The sequence below is a fragment of the Metopolophium dirhodum genome, chromosome 1, assembly GCF_019925205.1.
Source record: "Metopolophium dirhodum isolate CAU chromosome 1, ASM1992520v1, whole genome shotgun sequence".
In the NCBI taxonomy this organism is placed as follows: Eukaryota; Metazoa; Arthropoda; class Insecta; order Hemiptera; family Aphididae; genus Metopolophium; species Metopolophium dirhodum.
This window is the reverse complement of record NC_083560.1, coordinates 82,360,191-82,381,566: the sequence shown is the minus strand read 5'-3', so window position 1 is coordinate 82,381,566 and position 21,376 is coordinate 82,360,191. Positions and strand designations below refer to the sequence as shown.

Genomic DNA, 21,376 nt, shown 5'->3' with positions numbered 1-21,376 from the left:
ATATTGAAATGCTTTCATGTTTGACTTTAGCCGTACCTACCTATGTCGAAATTAATAATTTATACACTTTAAAAATAAATGCCACATACATTATTCATACATAATGTTTTTTTTCGTTGGTATACGTATAGTACAAAATATAATCTCACTAATTTAATTTAAAAGAGTGCCTACTTTAGTTCGATAGTAAATACTGTCCTAGGTGGGCCTACGTTGGTCATATTATATGTTTTGCAATTTACACCTAATTTAATCACTTTAACCAAAGGTCGTTATCAAACTACTGAAATCCAACAACCGTATTGGGCCCAAATACGTTATAGGTGTAACATCAGAAATATTGGTTATTGTTTTATTTGGTGTAAGGATAATCTTTTTACAAACGTCACATGCACTAATTTTAATGCCAAGAGAAATAAAAAGCATTTCAAAAAACTTAATTTTATCAAAACGTTTATGAATATGAAAACATTTCAACATACTATGAGCACATGAAATAAAGCTATACATGCTATACATGACTTTATAATTAATTAATATGTAGTGAAAAGTTTAATTTTAATTGATTAAATATCTATAAAACAGCATATTATCAGAAAATAATAGTATTAGGAGAGTAAACCAAAAATAGCGTTGAATAATACCTCTTTTAAATGAACTACATTGGTTTATTGGATTTACAAAAATAATTACATTGTGACACTGCTATAGGGCTATAGATACTAGACAGTGTTTAGAAACCTAAATTATTTTTTTGCTTGAAATTTTCCGACATTTTAATCCCTAAAGTCACATTTTCCACGGTTCCTTCGGTTTAATTTGTTATCCGCATGAAATGTATCGTAAATAGAAATCGATATTTGGCTTTTGTTTTATTTCAACCGAATGAAGAGAAGAGGGGGGAGGTTTTCAATTTAATTACTATCGGTTACACTCATCTCGAGGAACAGGGAACAGGACTCATGTGAATTGGAGTTCAGGCTCAGCGCTGAAATTTACCATTATAAACACTCTACCCAATATGTTTCACACAAATTATTCATAAACAACAGTAATAATATAAACATTACACATACAATAGCATCTGTTTCACTATTTTATCGACACAATATAATAATGTGACGTGATTTACGTATAACTACAACTACAGACCTTCTCCTCCAACAATCTTTATCATCATATTCTCCATTTTTCACAAGAAAAAAAAATAACATTTTGTAATAAAATATTATTTATTGGTACATAACTAACTGGAAATAATTTTCATTTTATCGTACTCCTGTTTGAGTAAGTTATCATAAAGAATTTGCCTCGCAGTATTTTTCCGATTAACCAAATTGATTCAGACTCAGTATTTTGAAATTGTACTAATTAAGTATACTTTTTGGGTAAAACTCAAAAACTCAAAATATAAATTTTCCTTTCCGCATTTCTTAAAAATCTAAGATTTACAATTAAAAAAACTATTTTTTTAAATCGTTAAAAAATTGTATTTAGTGTTTGAATAAAAGTATTAGGTAAGTGGTGGGAAGATTATTACCTATTTATGTATAATGCATTTTTGATTATGCATAATGATTATATTGTACATTACAAGAAGGAACACTTTGTATTCGCGATTCATACACATCTTTAACTTACATACTAATATTATACTTATCTGATATCAAAACTATTCCATACCTTATCGCGCTATTGACTATAGTAAAGATGCATATGATATTATCAGAATGCTACTATACTCCATAATATTAATAATTATTATTATGACTTTCACTCTAATACACACATAATAATATAACATGCATTGTTGATCTTCGGGCTATATTTGTTCTACTCTAAGATAGTAATAACAACAACATTTTTCATGTCGTATATTGTGATACTCACGTTGAACACCATGTGCTCTTGTATGAACTTCTGTATGGTGTAAACCAGGTCTTTAATCTCAAAGTTCATAATATCCAAACTTTTCAACAGCTGTTCGTCCTTTTCGCTGTATCCCAAGAACAGAAACACGCCCGGTACAAGCGTATACGAACCTGTTTCAACAAATCACACTTATTTCATTATTACAATAATATTGTACATTTCACCCGATACACAAATATATAATTTCGATGGGTGCTCAATGGTGGTAACAAGAATAAAAGATTTTTTTTTTATCTATAAACATTAGAAATTCTAGTGTATTTTATAACTAGGGTGGCTAATGGAATAAATGGAATATATTTTACTAAACAAATAGATTGTTAAAATAATTTCTCATTTTCTACAATAATAAACCGGTTGGGATATTTATTATCATTCAAATAGATTATATTTCTTAAGACTTTTTCTAACCCTTATCTTACTATAAAAAAGTGAAAGTTTATTATATACAAATATACGATAGCACAACACTTAGTTTGATTTCGGTATACAATATGTTGTCAAAATCACAAACCTACCTACACTATAATATTTATTGGTTATTGCAAGTTGTAATACAGTAACTGTGAAAATTCAAGTATGTACTTAAAAGTAGTTTTTTATATGTTATCCACAAGTCTACCAGTCCATGATTCGGTCGAAAAATAAAGATAATTTCTGAAGAAGTATTTATTCTCCTCAACATTTAAAAAAACAAAAAAAACCGCCTATACTTATAAAGTATGGTCATTGTTTCTTCGCTTCTATCATACTGTCCGGTTCTGTATACTTGTACCCCTCTCTCCCATTTTATTACCTGTTGTATAAACTGTATTACATATTGTATATTATATATTCTTGTTTGTTCTAATAAAAAAAAGAAGTATTTATAGAACCAGTATGACAAAAAGGGTGGACGATTGTTTGAAAAATTATAACGTTGAAAAAATATATGGTCTTATAGGCAATAGTATTTGAAAATTCAAACTCGTCGGTAAGAGGTTACTAAATAACATTATTGCCTTAAAATTCTAATCCCCCACCCCACAAAAAGTAATACATCGATTAACCCAAATGGCAGGCAAATGGTTTCAATGCAGGTGCATAGATGTTTTCTGTTTATTAAATCAAAACGATAGTAAAAACAATATGACGTGTTGCCATAATATTATACCCATTTTTGGTCGCATGCAAATAAATCGTCCGACGTAGCACATGCACCGGCCGCGAAAAGCGATGTACGCTGGTGACTCGTGATGGTAGTACGCGATTTCCGTTTCGCATGGTTCGACTTCCACACAGATGGTCTGACAAGTCAGACTTTCGCCGGTCTTGCAGTGGCACACCTCGGAGCACGAGTTATCCTCCAAACTGTGAAGCTATAATAACGAAAACAAAGTCCATAAAATCGCTATTTATTATATTATTTTAGGGGTATCCCGTAAGCTATATATAATATACAAGACAGACAAGTAACATTATCGGTAATTGTATAAGTTTTAAAAAATATTTAATATTTATTGTTATAATTTTTTGAAGTTTGTTTTTTTACATTTTTAAAACGGTTATATTAATATGTTATGGCCTAAAATTATGTAAAAATAGTATTTTCAATATCACTTGTATTTATTTATAAAATTACTAGTGATAAAACAAACAAGTCTGAATAAGAACAATACATATGTAACTGGTAAAAAAATTGCGCGGTAATGACCAAATCGAAAAAAAATCGGGTGAGATCCATGTTGAAGATAATATTCGTGGTTAAACTTATCAATTCGGGCATTAAATAAATAATATTTTAAAACCAAATACACAATTATCTAAACCTATTTCGTACCTATAGATATTGTTATCAATACCTACTATTTAATTCAAGATTATAAATAACCATTTTAGCACATTCATCGCGTACTAAAATGTTTTACGATTTTAATGAACACAATTTACTATTTAGAAGTGACATATTATGTGTAAACAGATCCGTTTGGACTTCAGTTCCTATAACTATAGTATTAAATTTAAAAGGTTTTATCTTCATTATCAAATACATTGATGGCAATCAAAATTATATACATCATATTTATAGTCTCAACCATCCATTAAAAATATGAGAACAAAAAGTTCTAACTGAATGAAAAATACATATAGGTATACAACCAAACGGTTCTATATTTCTGTTATTATAACTTTTTGTTCCTTAACAGACATTTTTTAAACTTCACCATTTTATTTTTACGTAAAGTTTTGCTAAGTTCAAACCTAAATTATAAAGCTTGACGTAGAAGAACTTTGGTAATTTTTAAAGTTGACAATCGTTAAAAATCATTAATTATAAAATAATATAATATTATAACAGTTTGAAGTTTAAAACTGATCTCTTGAACAATTTGATGTATTGAAATGGAACTTTTTTATTTTTGAGCCCATGAACGAAATAAGGCATTACCCAAAAGTTACATTCTCAAACCATTATTTTTATATATCGATTAAAATTTCGTGACAATAAGCAATAATACCGACAAAATATTATAAAAATATTAAAAACTTTGGAAATTCAAATTTAAAAAGTCCTTTTTAGTATTTTTTGAGCGTACTTTAACTTATTTTAAATATTTTAAGCTTTACCCATTTATTTTAAATATTTAAAGCTTTACCCATTCCTCTGATCAATTAATAATATTAACTGTAATATCTGTTACTCACCCTGATTACGTCACCTTCAGACATGAATTGTTTATTGTAGTGTGGCGATCTCTGCAAACTACATCCTCCTAAATTAATCAATTTCAGTATTTTAATACAACTTCGGACGTTTTATATATTTACATAATAATATGTCGTTATATAGATTTAAGGATATATTATGTTGGGGCAGATATTTACTGAAATATTGTCATCAGTTGAAAAAAAGCGTATTAATAATAATTTTTTTTAGGTTTTAATAATACTAAATTTCAATTTCGATAGTTTCAAGTTCGTTTGTAATTTAATTCCAATATATTTCTATTTGTTTTTACTTTAGTAAATAGTTATGCTATTTGATGAGCGGTGAATATATTCTATATTGTAGATCAAAATATATGTATAGACATCTATGATCTATAACGAGTCAACAATTTGAGTAGTTATAAGTAGTAGGTACAAATACACAGTGTAAACGATTCAAAATGATCACAATAAACCGGGTATGAAAAAAACATTAAAAATATTTATTTGAACAAAAGTTGAAAATAGTAATTAGTTAATTACATTTGTCAGTTTTAGTTGTGTAACACTCCATAAATAATATTATAATTTATGATATACTATACGTCATAAAATAGGTATATACTTGTAAATCATATTAGAACAAATTTGATTGGACGAAATCTCTTTCCGGGCTTTGTGGTTTAATTTCCATAATTATTATTTGGTGTGTAACACTGAACATAAAACTACTTAAACTCCACTGCCGAGTGAATAATTATTAACTCACGCAAAGGAATTTGAGAGGCTAGTGAGAGGGTAGTAGATGTAGTTGTCGAAACCGTGCTGATAGATGTTGTTACGGCAGTGGTCGCCACCGAAGTCGTGGTGGCTTTGGGCGTGGTGACCGCAATGGTTGTGGTATCTGGCCGAAATTTTTTGCCGGCTATCAGTACCCTGACCGTGGTCGTAGTCGGCACGTCCATGGCTTCGGTCGATGGGACTGCCGGCGACAGTGGTCGGACCGCAATCGCCGTAGTCTGGTCGTAATGATCGACCGCCACTGCGGTGGTCGTGTAGAAGTGACGCGATAATAACTTCACTGAGTCCTTTATCTTGGTCATATGGAAATCCCTCTGTGCTTCCACTGAAAAACGACAATCCCAAAACGGTTTAAATGTGTATAATATTATGACCATAATGACCATAATATGGTCTAATATTATAATTTATCACAATATTATAAAATGAGAATTCATATTATACACAGCGCATTCACAGCACGAAATATGTGATCTGACACTGATATTTTAGGCCAGATAATATCTGAAAAAAAAACAGGAAAATTCTTCACGATTATTGGCAACAGTTTTAAGAAAATTTCAACTACAAAATACAAACTCATCGACAACGGTCCACTGCTAACATTAATAAAATAAAAATATATCAAAACCCTCAAAATCGATACTTTTCTGTATAAAACTTATAGAATATATTATATAATATTATACCCTGACGACGTTGCAGGACTGTCATTATAGCACATACATCATAACCGTTTATTTCTTTTTTTCTTACATTTGGAAATAAAAATACATTTAAGTACCTATCATAAAAACGTCCTATGAATATAAGGAATTATATTAGTGCCGTAGGCTATATGGCTCAAAAAACATATTTTGTCGGCTGTGGACGTGCCAACAAAAGTATACTACCTACACACATACACGCACTCACAATATATATTTATATTTAATATATATATATTAAACTTTTATGGGGGTATTGTTTGATACGTATCTTTTGTACAAAACATATAATATTTTTTTTTTCGTATAAGTATGTTCTAATATTATATAGGTGAAAAAAATCCACACAGTGTAATACGGAGATGACGAAATAAGCGTAGGCAATGTATAAGGAACTATTTTCGTTTCGCTAATAGGAAAGCACTCTCTTTGAGTATATTGTTGGTTTTTAGGTTTTTTTTTTACGTTTGAATATTATTTTCAATAGCTGGGAATTATATTAAACTAATAAGTAATATATAAGTATTATAATACAAATAATAATAAATCATAGTAACGACTAACGTATTTGAAAATTAATTCAGAGCATCGAGTTTATTATGAGTTCATCGTCGTTTTATTTAGTCATGTAGAATTATATTTGTATTTCATTTTTTAGTGGCATGAATGTATTGTTTTATTGTCATTTTTTTTTTTTATTAATCATCGATAACAGAACCATTGGTTTGTATTACATACTTAAATTACTAAATTATGTTCGTAATGGAATCTTTGTCGGTGCCCAGTGCGTCGTAAAGGTGCTCAGGTATGTCGAGTTTTTGTCAACCCTCTAGTGTGTCTCTGCATTCTGTGATAGTGAGTTTAATAAAAGTTGGATAGTCGCATGTTTGACATGTTCTTGGTGGCTCTTTTTTGATAAAATGGGCATGTGTGTACTGTGTAGTGTGTATGACCTATTCTGGGGTGATTTAGCACAACTACGTCTATTCGTTTGAGAGATACTGTATTTTCCATTTTTCTGTTGTTGTTCTTATTTGATTTAATTTAGTGTTCATTTTTAACCATTAATTTTGACATTTATTTTTTGAATCGGTTATTGATATTTTTTTTTAAATCTTGGTCAGTGTTTATATTTCAGATATGTCGTTGATATGAATTGTTTGCCTTTACTTTGGCAAGTCCGCTCTTTCGTTACCATTTATTCCGCAGTGCCCGGGTATCCATGAAAAAATTATGTCATTGATACATTTATCTACTGTCGATGTACGTGAGGTTTTTTGAATGATTATGGATCAATAATATTAGATTTCATAAAAACGAAAAAACGTGTTTCTTTATTTTTAACCAAATTTTCTTTATCAAATATTTGAAAAATTTAAATTACACAGTTGTATTAATAATAAAATAAACATTTTCAAATGGCAAAGTTATCGATTCATTACAATTGTACAACAGTATTACTTATTTTATGGTTGTATGCTAAAATAAAAATAATGGACTATGTCTGTTAAATATTTTGTAGACATTTATCCCAAAATTGAGTAACAATTTTTTTGTGGAGTGTGTCAATAGACGAATGATTTAATTGTATACAAATATTATATTATATTACATTAAAAGATAGTTAAAAAGTAAATAATATTTATTTCTAATAAATTACATTTAAACCAATTATTTTAATTAAAAATATTAATGCATTTACTAAAGTTTAGAGGACCATCGTCCTAATCGGTAAACTAGCGAACCAAAATGTATAATTTAACTATCAAAATGTTTAGAAAAAAATAAAATTATTACCAATTAAAAAAATTAATTTAATTTCGCAATTGGTACAACGCTGCGAGCTTTAAATTTTTTTTTGAAAGTCCATATTATCGATCCATATTTATTAAAAGACAACACATAAAATACACCTTGTATAACATAAAATAATGAAATAGGTAATAATTAATCATCCATCCAAATAATCCACAGTTTTGGTACATTGTACAATAATATTTGATTATGGAACATTTTTATTATTTTTGTTTTGTAACCATCGCTGACAAAAGTTCAGAAAAAAATTAAAGTATGGAATTAAATCTGTTCTTATACCATAGTATCTTTTAATATTTTATCTAATTTTTATTTGACTGTTTTTAAATGTTTGAAAAAATATTTCAGCTGACAGTATTTGATCAGATAATATTTCAGCCGAAAATAATTAAGTCAAAAATTATTTAGCCGATAGTATTTCATCTGACAATTAATATTTTGGCGGAACCCTATTATTGACGACGGATATTTTGTCCCAACTCCTAACTGTATTTTTAGCCGAACAGTATTTTGTCAAATTATTTATCTGCTAAAAGTTAATATGCTGAAATATTTATCAGCTAAAATATGGTTCTACTAAAATACACGTCCTATCAAAAAGTTTTCGGCTGAACTGTAGTTCGGACATTATATTTTCAGATTTTATATGCACTCCCAGTTTTTAATGTCGAATTCTCACTCCACATAAACACGTGTTTCTCAACCAACTGTAACCCCCTCACAATTTTAATGGCCATAATTAACAATTCTAAAAACCAATAAAAAAAAAAAAAAAATTTTTAAAATAATATCATATTATATTCTTATTGCAAAATTATTATATAATTTCTAATTGTTATTTAAAAATACACAGTGGAGGTGTAAAAGAAATATTTGTATTTTACATAATGGAAACAAAAATGTTGTATTTTATTAGACTTGGAATAGGTTACTAAAGCAATGTATAATATACATTTGATTAAAAAATTAAGTTGACATATTTATAAAAGTATTTAGTTATTTATGAACCTCCAATATAGTTTTGTCACTTGTAGTAATTGCATATTGGTTATGCGTATTTTTCAAATGTTCATATCTTTAATAGGTTTGAACTGTAATTTTCACTACTCATATGTTTATCAATGAAGTTTGTATTGACATGCTAGAATAATTTGTACCTATAATAAGTAATATCAGATTTCTGGGGTGGAAAAAATATAAAATATTCGGTAATGAACTGTTGACCAAAATAAAATTACAGTAGCTACAATTATTACTGTAGATTTTATCTACAAGTTATATCCATAAGTCCCACACATTTTCCACCTTTATAAAAAATAAAATTTACAAGAAAGCTACGTTATTTATAGCCAATATGTATTTTTGAATTGTATTAATTTTTCTTTAATAATTAAATTTGATTATTTTTAGTTTATATGTACAAGAATGCTAATAAGACACAACGTCTCCGCTCAGGATAGTTTTTTGTATGCAATATTTTATCATTGAATTTAAATATAACAAATCCTTTACAATGACATACTTGAAAACTACTGTGGAGCAAATCAATACCACTTGTCCATCATTTGGATCATGTTTTTGCTTGTGGTTCGCCTTTTAATATTAACAAGGTCTTTTATTTAGATATTATTGTATCTGAAAAAGTTGTAATATTTAAGACTGGTGTGTTAATGGATTACATCGCTTTTTAACTTCTTGATCTTTTATTTTGATATTTTCTTTGTTGTTTTCACTACATATCATAATACAAGTGATATTAATTATTTCCATATAATTTGTTTCAAGTATTGTTTTGTCCTCAATAATTCTCGGGAAATATCTATTGTATTTTTAAAAACTGTTCAATGTGTTGAACGAGCCACCACGAATTTCTAGTTTTGAAATTTAATACGTTGGTTTTTTTGTGCTCAAAGACTTATAGTATTATAGCTATTTTTTCTCCAGCGTATAATAAGCTTAATCATATTCCTGGTTATATGTATCTGATAATGATGTTTTTGTATACTTTTGAATTTTCTACTGTTTTTTTTTGTTTTGATTTTAAGGTTCATTATAAAAAAAGTTCATGGCTACGTGCCAGGCCTTGGTTCATATCCTCCCCCTGTAAATGGTAAATAACTGGTCTTTTTCACTATATTATTTAGCATTTTACTAATATTATATTTTAAGTATTTGAGGTCATGGATCTAGTTGATTGCTGTTAAAAAAACATACCAATAAATACATTTTTGTTTTGGCCAGGAATGACGGTTTTTAGATTTTGAAAGAATGTATTGATTTTACGATAGTGTGTTTTTTATGTCTGTTATCAACATTTTGGGTAGTAAAAATGTTCAAGTTGTCGAGATCAGCATCTTTTCTGCTAGAAAAGTCAATCTAGTTGGTACTTTTGGAGGTTAAAATTTAAACTTCCAAGTAATTCTAGAAAGCATTTAGAAAACTGAAAAACAAAAACAAAGTGAAAAAAGTGGTATTTTTTAAGCAAAACCAATTTTTGAAGAAAATCAATTTTATTTTTTATGTGTAATTCAAAAATTAATAACCGTAGACTTTTGAAATTTTTACCAAACATTTATATAAGCATTTTAAATGAATGGTAGGAACCTTTTTCGAACCATTTGACTATTTTTGAGCTAGTTATAGCCTGTAAAAATGTTTTTCATTTTATAATTTTTTTTAAAATTATTTTTCATAGAAACTTTTTCACTATAATATAGTAAAAACTAAAATACTTGAAAATCTAATGAAAGATCCATTATAAGTTTAATTAGTTTAAATTCAAAAATATTATAGACATTATAATAGGTATAGGCACTATTATTTTTTTTAAATGCATTTAAAGTTCAAATTTTGACAAAATAAATCAAAATTTTCAAACCATGTTTTAGTTAGAAATTCATAAAAATATTTCCTTTCATAGCTAACATTAGAAATGTTGATAGAAAACTCTCAAAAAATGTTTCTAACTTGAAAAAAAAAGTTTGGTGGAAAATAATATTAACTTTTTATGGGCATTTAAATTTAAAATGTTAACTATATTAGATGTTTATCGGTAAATTAATCCATTTTCATCAACCAATTTTTGTATTTTGTTGTAATTCAAAAACCAATAATCCTAGATACTTAAAATATTCACCAAATGCTAAAATACCAATTACCCAAATATGGTAAAATTTACAAACCATTTTGATGCTTTTGAGCTATTTATAGCCATGAGAAATTTTTAAAATGTAGTAAATTATTTTTTAGTAAGAAATTCATAAACGGTTTCTTTTTTATAGCCAAGATTAAAAATGTTAATAGAAGATTTCACATAATTTTCTACATTTAATAAAAAAAAAATATACTTAAACGGAACATTCCTTTTTTTATGAGCATTTGAACTTATAATTTTTACGATATTTCATATTTAGTGGTAAATTATGGAATTCTCATTAATTGAATTTTTATATTTTCAAAACCTATTTCCAAAATAGATAGTTGTAGAGTCTTGAAATGTTCACCAAATATATATAATAACATTTTCCATACATGGTAGAATTTTCAAACTATTTTAACTTTTATCGAGCTATTTGTAGCTATGATAATATTTCAAATTATGTAAATTATTTTTCAGTTAGAAATTCATAAACGTTGTGAGATTTTAGAGGTAATATTAGATATTTTAATTTATGGTTCCCAACAAGTTTTTCTATCTCTATCAAACAGAAAAAGTTCACCGGAAAGTTACGCTGTTTATTTTAACATTTTTTATTTTCGATTTTTATTAATTTTTTTTTTTTTACTATTAAATTTGATTATTTATACGAATATGCTAGGCTGACACAACGTCTCCACTCAGAATCGTTTTTGTATATAATGATTTATTAATTAATTCAAATATAACACATCCATTACAATGATATGCTTGAAAACTACTGCACAGCAGAAAGGTAGTACCCCCTTGTCAACCTTTTTTTATTTTTATATTTATTTATGTGGTGCCCGTTTTCTTAGGAAAAATAATGCATTGAGATACTTGGTTGGAGAATTTAAAAATAAAATTATATTGACATTATTCTGAGTTTGGATGATGTTTCTTAGAGAACTCCTTGGATTGTTGTAAGTTTAGAGATTGTACATCAAAGGTTATGCACAAAGCAAAAAGGTTAGCTGTTATAGGATATTTTATTTATTCAGTTAAGTCATTGTAAGCGAGTAGAAATAATTTTACGTGGAACGTTGACAATCGAGAGTCCAACAATATCGGGGGAACCTATAGTTATGATATTAGTTATCCAGAAAAGGTTTTCTATCCCTTATGGATAAGTGTTCAATAGCTAGGGGTTAGAGCACTGTGTATAAGGTATTTCATCAATAATAAGATACGTTTGGCTTATAGATGTTTAATAATTATTATATTCAAAATAGTACTTTACTGTATAGGAAGAAGGCTGTTAATAAGTGTATATAAGAGAGTTCGGTCCTGTTGATGGTTACTGTCAAACCAAATGCCATATGTCATTTTAATAATAAAGAATAATGTGGACGGGTCGACAATTTTTGAGTGTGTATATTTTGTATTCGGCAACCCTGTATTGTTTGTTTAGTGTATAATATATATAGGGTGTAACGAATGTTACAAGGGACTCAACATTTACCTAACCCAAAGAGGTGGAACCCGATTGAGCATGTTCCCTATTTTTAAGCAACCTGATTGAGAACGGTCCATATTTTTAACAAACCGATTGAGCACAGTCAAACGAATGAAACGTTGCCGATGTGTCTATCTCGTTTTATTTGTTAATCGTTGAGCTTTATGAGTCGTATTGGAGGTGTATTTTAATCGTAAGTCAATGGTACACTATGCATCGACATTCTTGCCGATTATGTTCAATACGTTCAAATTACATTATCTGAACATATTATATTTTGTCTGATATTGAATTAGGTTTTTGGATTGTTAGCCAAAAGTAAGTTAGACTCAAAAGTATCAAGCATTAATGGTTAGTCGTTGTTTGTCGTTGTTTTATTTTAGTTATTGTTTATTATATATACGCCGAATGGCCGAACACCATGAAAATTAGTGAAATAAAGGTAATTTCATCAGAAAGACGAAAAGATAGGCAAATGTTGGAGCTTTTAAGTATAGATTTATTGGGTTCATAAAAATGTCGAGTTAAAATAACGATGCAAGAAAAATAATTGTACAGCTATGATTTATCCTGGAACCGATAAAAAAAATATTATTAAATCAAGTGGACGACATAATCATGTAGGAAATTCACCTAGTAAATTAGAATGGAAAGTATTACGTGAAAATTGTAAAATATGCGCTAAAGTGTAACTTATCCTTCAAAATTGAAACAAAATTTTCAATAATTTTATTTATAACCATCTTAAATATTTCGACGTCATAACGAATGTCGTTACATGTATGACAGATGACGAAAAATACTTCCCACATTCCACAAGTCAACAGAAGACGTGTTTTTACAAGTTGCATGGACAACCATATATTTATATGTATTAATGAAGACAATAGTTTTGTATGCATTACTTGTGTTTTCAACCTACGATTTATGATAAAAATTACACATTGACTTTGGAAAAACAGCTCACCAATCCGCATATCAAGTTTTTGAAAATGTACAATTAATAACTTGCCGATTTCATTTAGGCCAATTCTAGTGGCAAAAAGTAAGTACAAAATAATTATGCATTAATTGTATTATTAATTTTTATAGATAAAAAGTGATACCACAAATAGAAAACGGGGAACTATTGGATAAAACGTTTTTTTGGGTTCACTTTTTTTCGTAGCCATGAAGTAGACGATGCGTTCGTCGATCTTATGAATGTCCAAATGATAGTGTCAGCTTGGAATTTTCTGATTATATTATTTTTAGTAATTATATAGATGATGATATCCATTTCCTCCAAATATATGGGCTAAAGAACATATGTTTAATCGAAGGTATATTACCCCATACCCAATTATTATATACAGGTTGCAGCAAAAGTCGGTTCCTCAATAATAATAATAATAATAATATTAATAAGCTAGACAGCGGGAACTGACTTATGCCGCTCTCTGTATTTCATATTTTTTCTATGAAATTTAATTTTTTTTTTAGAACAACAAACGTGGTAGAACGTTTTAATAGAACTTATAATTTACAATTCTACAAGTCTCACCCACATATACATTTGGTTGATATGGTTTACAAGTAACTGAGGCTGAAAGGATGATGACAATTCGGCAAAAAATTAGTGCAACAATAATGGCTTACAACCAATATTTAAGAAATAACAATTCTGCAGGTTTACTAATATTATAGGTATTTATTAAAAGTGGAAAATAAGTATTTAGAGATACCACTTTAAAATTTGTGATTTATTTATGATATATCATATATACTTATATATATATTTTTTATGAAGTTTTTAAACTTTGTTAGTAATTTTTATAGTAAAAAAAACGATAATATAAATTAAATAATAATGTAAGGTTATATTGTATTTAGTATCTAAGTAAAAAAAAATTGTCCCGCATTTTTATTTCATAAATAATTAAAACGGCAACGTGGTACGTATTTCTGTGCTCAATCGAGTTGTGAGAAAGGTAAACTGTGCTCAATCGAGTTGCAGCCGGTTCAAAGTATCTGCTAGTCTCCTGGGGTCGCAAACCTTTTCCAACAAGTGATCTACATTAAGCATTTAACCTATCTGGTGTGTGACCACTATTTCTATAAGGTATATTATTGATTATTAATATTATTATAATCACATGTAGCATAATAGTAAATTATATAATAATATTCATTGAATTAGTTAGTTGGTGTGATCGAATTAATAGGTGTCAACATTAGAAGTGATACCTAGTCGATTATTTTCTCGAGACTTATTCTCGTGTAAGATTTTGGGATAGTATATAATATTGTCACTAATATATTTGTAACTTATTAATTTTTATTACTATTTCATTGTTTCTATTGGTAGGGTGTTCTTTTTTAAGATACCAAATTTAATTCCAAACTTTTGATATTTTTATTCGTGAGCTTACGCTAAACGCGTCCATATAGTTTACTGTTCTCAAATAATTTTTTTCTGTTTTTTTTATTAAAAATTTTCTTTTCTTTCTGCGTTTTTTTTTTGATAAGTGAGTTCTATTGTAATAGTTAGATGATTTATTTTCAATTTGAATATCTCCCTTGATTTTTTCATTCCTCTGGGGAACTAATTGCTTGTTGTTCTTCTAAAGGTTTTTTTCTATGTTTTAGGTTATTATAATTGTATACTTTAAACTATTTCATATGTGATATAACTTTATAAGAACTGATGTAAATTGAAGTTTCCTTTTAATTTAGTTTCTTAAAGTCATATTATATGGGTTTTGATTTTGAATGATAATTTTAAGTTCGCCTTATTTTTAAAGAACCCGTTTAATTTCTATTATATTAAATAAGTTTAAATTTATTTTAATTTTATTTAAAGTGAGATTTTAACTTATATTTAAATATGTTTAATTCGATAATATCTGACTTTTATTGATAGCTCACATTTCACTTTATTAAGCGTCATCAAGTTCTAATGGGGCTATCTTTGAATATTTAATCAATGGATCTTTACACAATATTATTAAGTTTGGACATACAACTGTTCAAAATCAATCTCACATTATTGTTATATATTTTATACATTACATATTTATTATATATATATTTCACAATATCCAATAATAGGGAGGTACTCTATATGATGAAAGAAAACCAAGTTTTTGTTGATCCAATATACATATAACTATATTAGACAACGTACATTTTAATATTTTATTACTATAACTATAGTGTATTAGATTGCTTGATAATTCAAACATTACAAATTTTGATCACATGAGTAAGAGTTGTGATTGAAAAGTATATTATGTAAATTTAAGAAAATATATAAATTATAACGTAAGAAACTTCAACACTAAGAAGTAATTGAAACTGCTTGTGAAACCATATTATGCACATCAAACAATGATTGTATAAACTCAGAAGGTGAAAAAACAAACGGATAACGTCGAAAATTTTGTAAGTTTCTACCTATCTTATATAATTACACAATACGAATGCAATACAGCATGTTAATAATATTTAAATGTTTATTATCTGAAAAAATATTATAATATCAAATATTATATTGAATCAATTCAGTTTTAAAAATGAGGACCATATTATTCAGCTGGTCGATTTTAATTTTATATTTTTTATTATATACTAGTTATATTACACGACTCTAATAGGTTAAAATTAATAAATGACATCTACCTATCTAAAATTTTTTGGTTTTCGTTATATTGTAAAATACCTGTGAAAACCTCGTGAAAATCGGTTCATCCGTTTTGAAGCCTTTCTTGGACAAATGTACAGCCAAATGTATCTGTGCGTGTTACAAGCAATATTACAATAAATTGTATAATTTAATAATCACAGCGTATACAATTTGAATATTTTAAATTTGTGATATGCAAGAAAAAAAAAAGAAAATATTGCCGTTAATAATTGCAAGAGTCAATTATTCAAAGATGTGCGTTAAGGGGCCGGGTGCCTGCAGTTATTCAAATTTTCTGCAATTCTATAAAATTTGAAAATTAAATTTTATATTTTATTTGCCACCTTAGTTAAAATACTTGATCACTAATCTACTACCCGATATCTATTTAGGGGGACATATAGGGTGTATAATATTGAAAAAATGACTTCACTGGAATAACTCTCAGACCTTTTAGAATTGTCAGATTTCGATAACTATATTTTTCTAAAAAAAGAGGACTTGTCACAGGACGCACGAACTCTGATTTTTATTTTATTTCAAATAGTGGTATAATATAGTTAATAAAAAAATGCTTAACATTATATTATTTTTGAAGACATATTATACAGTTTGGGATTAGAATATTGAAAATGGAGTTTGATGTGACCTGTATAATATTACTATATATTAGTTAAAAAAAAATTATCAAATTTGGTTGATTCTATAGAGCAGGATCATTAATTCCGTAAAGCGTATTTTTGTGTACAAAATTACATTAGCACCAGGCGCTTTATACGATGTTTTGTCATGTTGTTTTTATAATGGATACGTACAAATTGTTATGCATCCTTAATTGAAAACAGATGACATATAAAAATCGAAGTTTCTCCAAATACCTTAACCCTATACTGAAAAGTATATGTCTCGATAACCAAATGGATCACTAAGGCTAAACTCCTTCTTTTTGCTGATGACATAAAAATATTCCTTAAAATAGACAATCTTAATCAATGTCATATCCTACAGTCAGAACTAGATATTTTTGCAAGTTGGGCGTACTCCATTGGTCTTAGCCTTAATATAAGCAAATGTCATGTTATGTCGTTTTCTAGGCAGCGATGTCCTATCTACCACAACTATTCTCTTAATGGCACTTCTCTTAATCGTGTCTTCCTCTATAAAGATCTTGGTATTCATTACTCACCATCATTAAATTTTGAGCACCATATAAATGTCACTGTAGGTAAAGCTTTAAAAGTATTGGGTTTTATTAAACGCAATACTAATCAGTTTTCTTCTGATCGTTGTCTCTGCACATTATACATCTCATTAGTACGTTCTATATTAGAATACGGTGTGGTGGTGTGGCATCCCTACCTAGCTAAAGACGAACTAAGACTCGAGCGTGTACAAAATAGATTTATTTCCTACATTGCCTACATAATGAAGATACCTCACCCTACGCATGACTATTCCTTAATTCGTAGTTCATTGGGAATACCAATGCTGTTAACTCGTCGACAAGATGCCGATGAGCGCTTTATAACCTCGCTCCTAGGTGGCACCATAGATGCACCCGATCTCCTCTCTAAAATATGTTTTCGTATTCTTTCCTTCTTCTCCAGAAATCACGCACTCTTCCAAGTTCCAACTCACAATACATTATACGGACATAATCACCCCTTGCACAGAATGCTTCGTAATCTTAACAATCTTAATTTTGATTTTAATAAGTAATTAAATAATATCATTGTTATAAATATGTTATATCATAGATTTATATAGCTAAATTAAGGTATTACCATTTAGTTTAAATTATGTTGTGTTTTTTCATATGTTCTAATTTTGTGTGTATTTGTATTATTATATTATTGTTATATCTATTAAATTTAAACTTAATCTGTAAATTTAAAATTGCCGTTTGGCGTTTATATATTATAAATAAATAAATAAATAAATAAAAAGGAACCATATACTTATTTATTTCAAGTTTCCAAAATAATTATAAATTTTAAATAAATTAAAAAATGTATATCCAATCAAAGGTAATATAATTAACCTTATAATTTTATATTATTTAACCAATGATCTACTGTATATTTTTAATAATAAAATATTAAATTTTAATTGTTCGAATCGAAATTCATGTGTGGTACAACACTTATAAGTGCAATTCCGGGATGAAAAGTACCATAATATAACCTTTTGCAAGATTTCAAGGAACATGTATAAAACGAATTTGATCGAAATTAGACGTGCACATTTAAAGAACACCCTTCAAACAAAATTAATTTACAGCTTTAATATATTATTACTAAAGAAGATATTTTATAAATTTAATATTTAAATAAAAGTTAGGTACATCAAAATATGTTTAATTAATTACAACTATTTATAAAAAGAAAATTACGTTTATATTACACAACCAATTATAGATAACTACTTTTAAGAAAATAATATTTTTAAAGATATAATTGACTTATACTTGTATTATAATTATATATCTATTTGAATAGTTCTAATTACTACAATTATAATTCAAATATTTGAACGTAAAAAATGTTATTGCAATGACTTTACTGTCTAAATTGACATATCAATGATTCAAGCATTTCCGAAAATGATTATGTTATATAACCATTATATTGGTCACAGTTCAAAGATAAGTGAACCTAATTAAGTATATTTATTTTATTATAAAATAAGGGCTGGACAATATTTTTTTGCAATGATTTTATAATATACAAAATATGTATTATAAAATCAATGGTATTTATATTCATATTCCATAGCAACGATTAGTAATATAATTAGGATTTTTGGTCATTACAAAATCATTTGAATCAAGAGTCTACTAAAAACGAATTCTAGGTATGCTACGGCATTGACATCTTATGGAGGATTTGGTATACCAAAGGTGGATATAAGTTTAGGTGTATATAATTTTGAGCATTATTTAGATCAGGTATATTACTCTCGTGTGCTGCATGTTGGAGCAGGGTGAACTATCTGCTTGCGGCCTTCCACCTTCTTGAATACATCGGGGTAAGTGGACCTTGTTTCACCAAGAGATACCTTGGTCAGGAATACGACAAGCTAATAATAATTTACAGTCTTCACTTACAGTTATTGTGAGGTGGAATTGGTTTTGCAATGATGATCAGGGACTGGAAACGGAACCGGTTCTAGAACCGGTTCTTGGAGAAAATCTATGAACCGGAAACGGAACCGGAATCCATATTTTACAATGCTTAGAACCAGAATTAGAACCGGAACCCCAATTTAATATACAATTAGTTTTCCGGTTCTTTTAGGTTCTTATCGGTTCTAAGAAAAAGTCCTGTATTTCAAATAACTAAACATTTTATTTAAATTGGATTTTGTTGTAATCAAATAATTATTTTTCATAGAAATATTTTTGTTTTGTATATAGTAAGATGTGGTATTTTAAAATTTTAACTCGAAATAATCGTATTATAGGTACGACCGAGACTGATTAATTTACACACATACGGGTTGCATTTTTCATTGGTAATGTACCGAGAATGGTCGACAGCAAAATTAATTTTGCAAACTGAAATAAATTGAGTAAAATTAAATAAGTATTTGGAATGTATTTTAAATACTTTTTGAATGGATGTATTTGTATTTGTATTTGAATACAGTTTTAAAAGTATCTTTTATAAGACTGGGTCAAGTTATGACTTTATGAGTAAAAAATCTACCTAATAAGCAATAAGGTAATTTTTGAAAAAAATTATTTTTAAGAACCAGTAAGAACCGGAATTAACCGGAACCGGAACCCATATTTTGTAATTTTAAGAACCGAAATCGGAACCGGAACCTATTATATTTTTTTTATAAGAACCAAACCGGAACCAGAACCGGAAAAATCCCAAAGGTTCCAGTCCCTGATGATGATACCGATAATTTAGCTATACTGATATATCTGGTTTTTCTTTTATAAACATAATATGTTATAATATTATTCAAAAGCCGAGTTTCATCGTATAGTTATATGCAGTTATACTACTATAAATATAACCTTGATGAGTAGTCCTTCAAGCAGTTCAAGCAATATGCAGTTATAAAACAGTGTAAATCAGATCTGAGTGGGCATCCACTTGTAGCATATTGGATACGGCGCAGTTAATTTTGTTTTAATTGTGTCTTGGTAAAAGTGTCGCTTGATTTTAATAAGACTCGATTCAAGTGTAATTAGCTTTTGTCAGAACAAATTAGAACTGGGGGGGGGGGGGGGCAATACGCCTACAGCGGATTAGACATCTACTAACCACGGATTGGATACGTCATTCGATGTATTTTGGTTACACTAATATAATACAAAACTTACATTTAAATATAATATATAAAATTATTTACATAGTAATGTGCACACTAAAATAATTCAGCTTTTACAGAATTAGCAATACGTATTAGTTTTTATGAACATTTAAATTATGAAAATATGATCACACGGCGTTCTAGATAGGCATTTTAGCTACACCACAGTCATAGGTTCATTTTATTCGGTATATTAATATAATAAATATTTTTTTGAGCTTGTAGCTCATCAAAGAGTGATTTGAAATAAAAATGAGTGAAATAATTGATTAATTTTTAATTATGTTATTAATAAAAAATAATATAATAAATAAAAATAATTTACTCACATTAACATACAATTAGGTGCTTGATAATAATTACATAATATGTATACAAATGTAAATAAGTATATTATTATTAAAATTTAAAAAATAAAATGAACAACATGTTTTTATCATGTTGTAACTTATTTTTAAAATCTTAACCATAATATTATCATGTTTAATTCAAAAAAGAATTGCAAATATTTCCTGTGTTTATTTGATACCTACTTAACGAGTATAATATCTTATATTATATGTGTGTAATGCGTATACGTACCCACACACGAGTTGAACCAAAACACTCGTTGCCACCCCATGCAGTCGTAGAACTTGGAAGGAGACGTGTCCTTGCACGCGCAATTCGTCCTCAACATCGTCCCCAGTATGCCGAGAATGGACTCGCGACACGTGGAAGGAGGTCCCGCACACCGGCTGGTTGTTTGGTCCACCGAACACGTTTGTTCGAAAGCTTCCAGTCGAGACCTGAATGAAATAATATCGGTT

At 28.1% G+C, this 21,376-nt stretch overlaps 1 protein-coding gene across 1 annotated transcript in view; it reads right to left on the bottom strand.

The window, feature by feature from the left end:
* LOC132937429 (uncharacterized) overlaps positions 1-21,376 on the bottom strand; it is a 216,974-nt gene that overhangs the window by 30,268 nt on the left and 165,330 nt on the right. The window contains exons 8-12 of the mRNA XM_061004246.1: positions 21,150-21,355; positions 5,390-5,746; positions 4,618-4,685; positions 3,086-3,290; positions 1,891-2,042 (exon numbers count right to left, since the gene is read on the bottom strand). Coding sequence (XP_060860229.1) covers positions 1,891-2,042; positions 3,086-3,290; positions 4,618-4,685; positions 5,390-5,746; positions 21,150-21,355 — 988 coding nt within the window. The remainder of the gene's footprint in view (positions 1-1,890; positions 2,043-3,085; positions 3,291-4,617; positions 4,686-5,389; positions 5,747-21,149; positions 21,356-21,376) is intronic.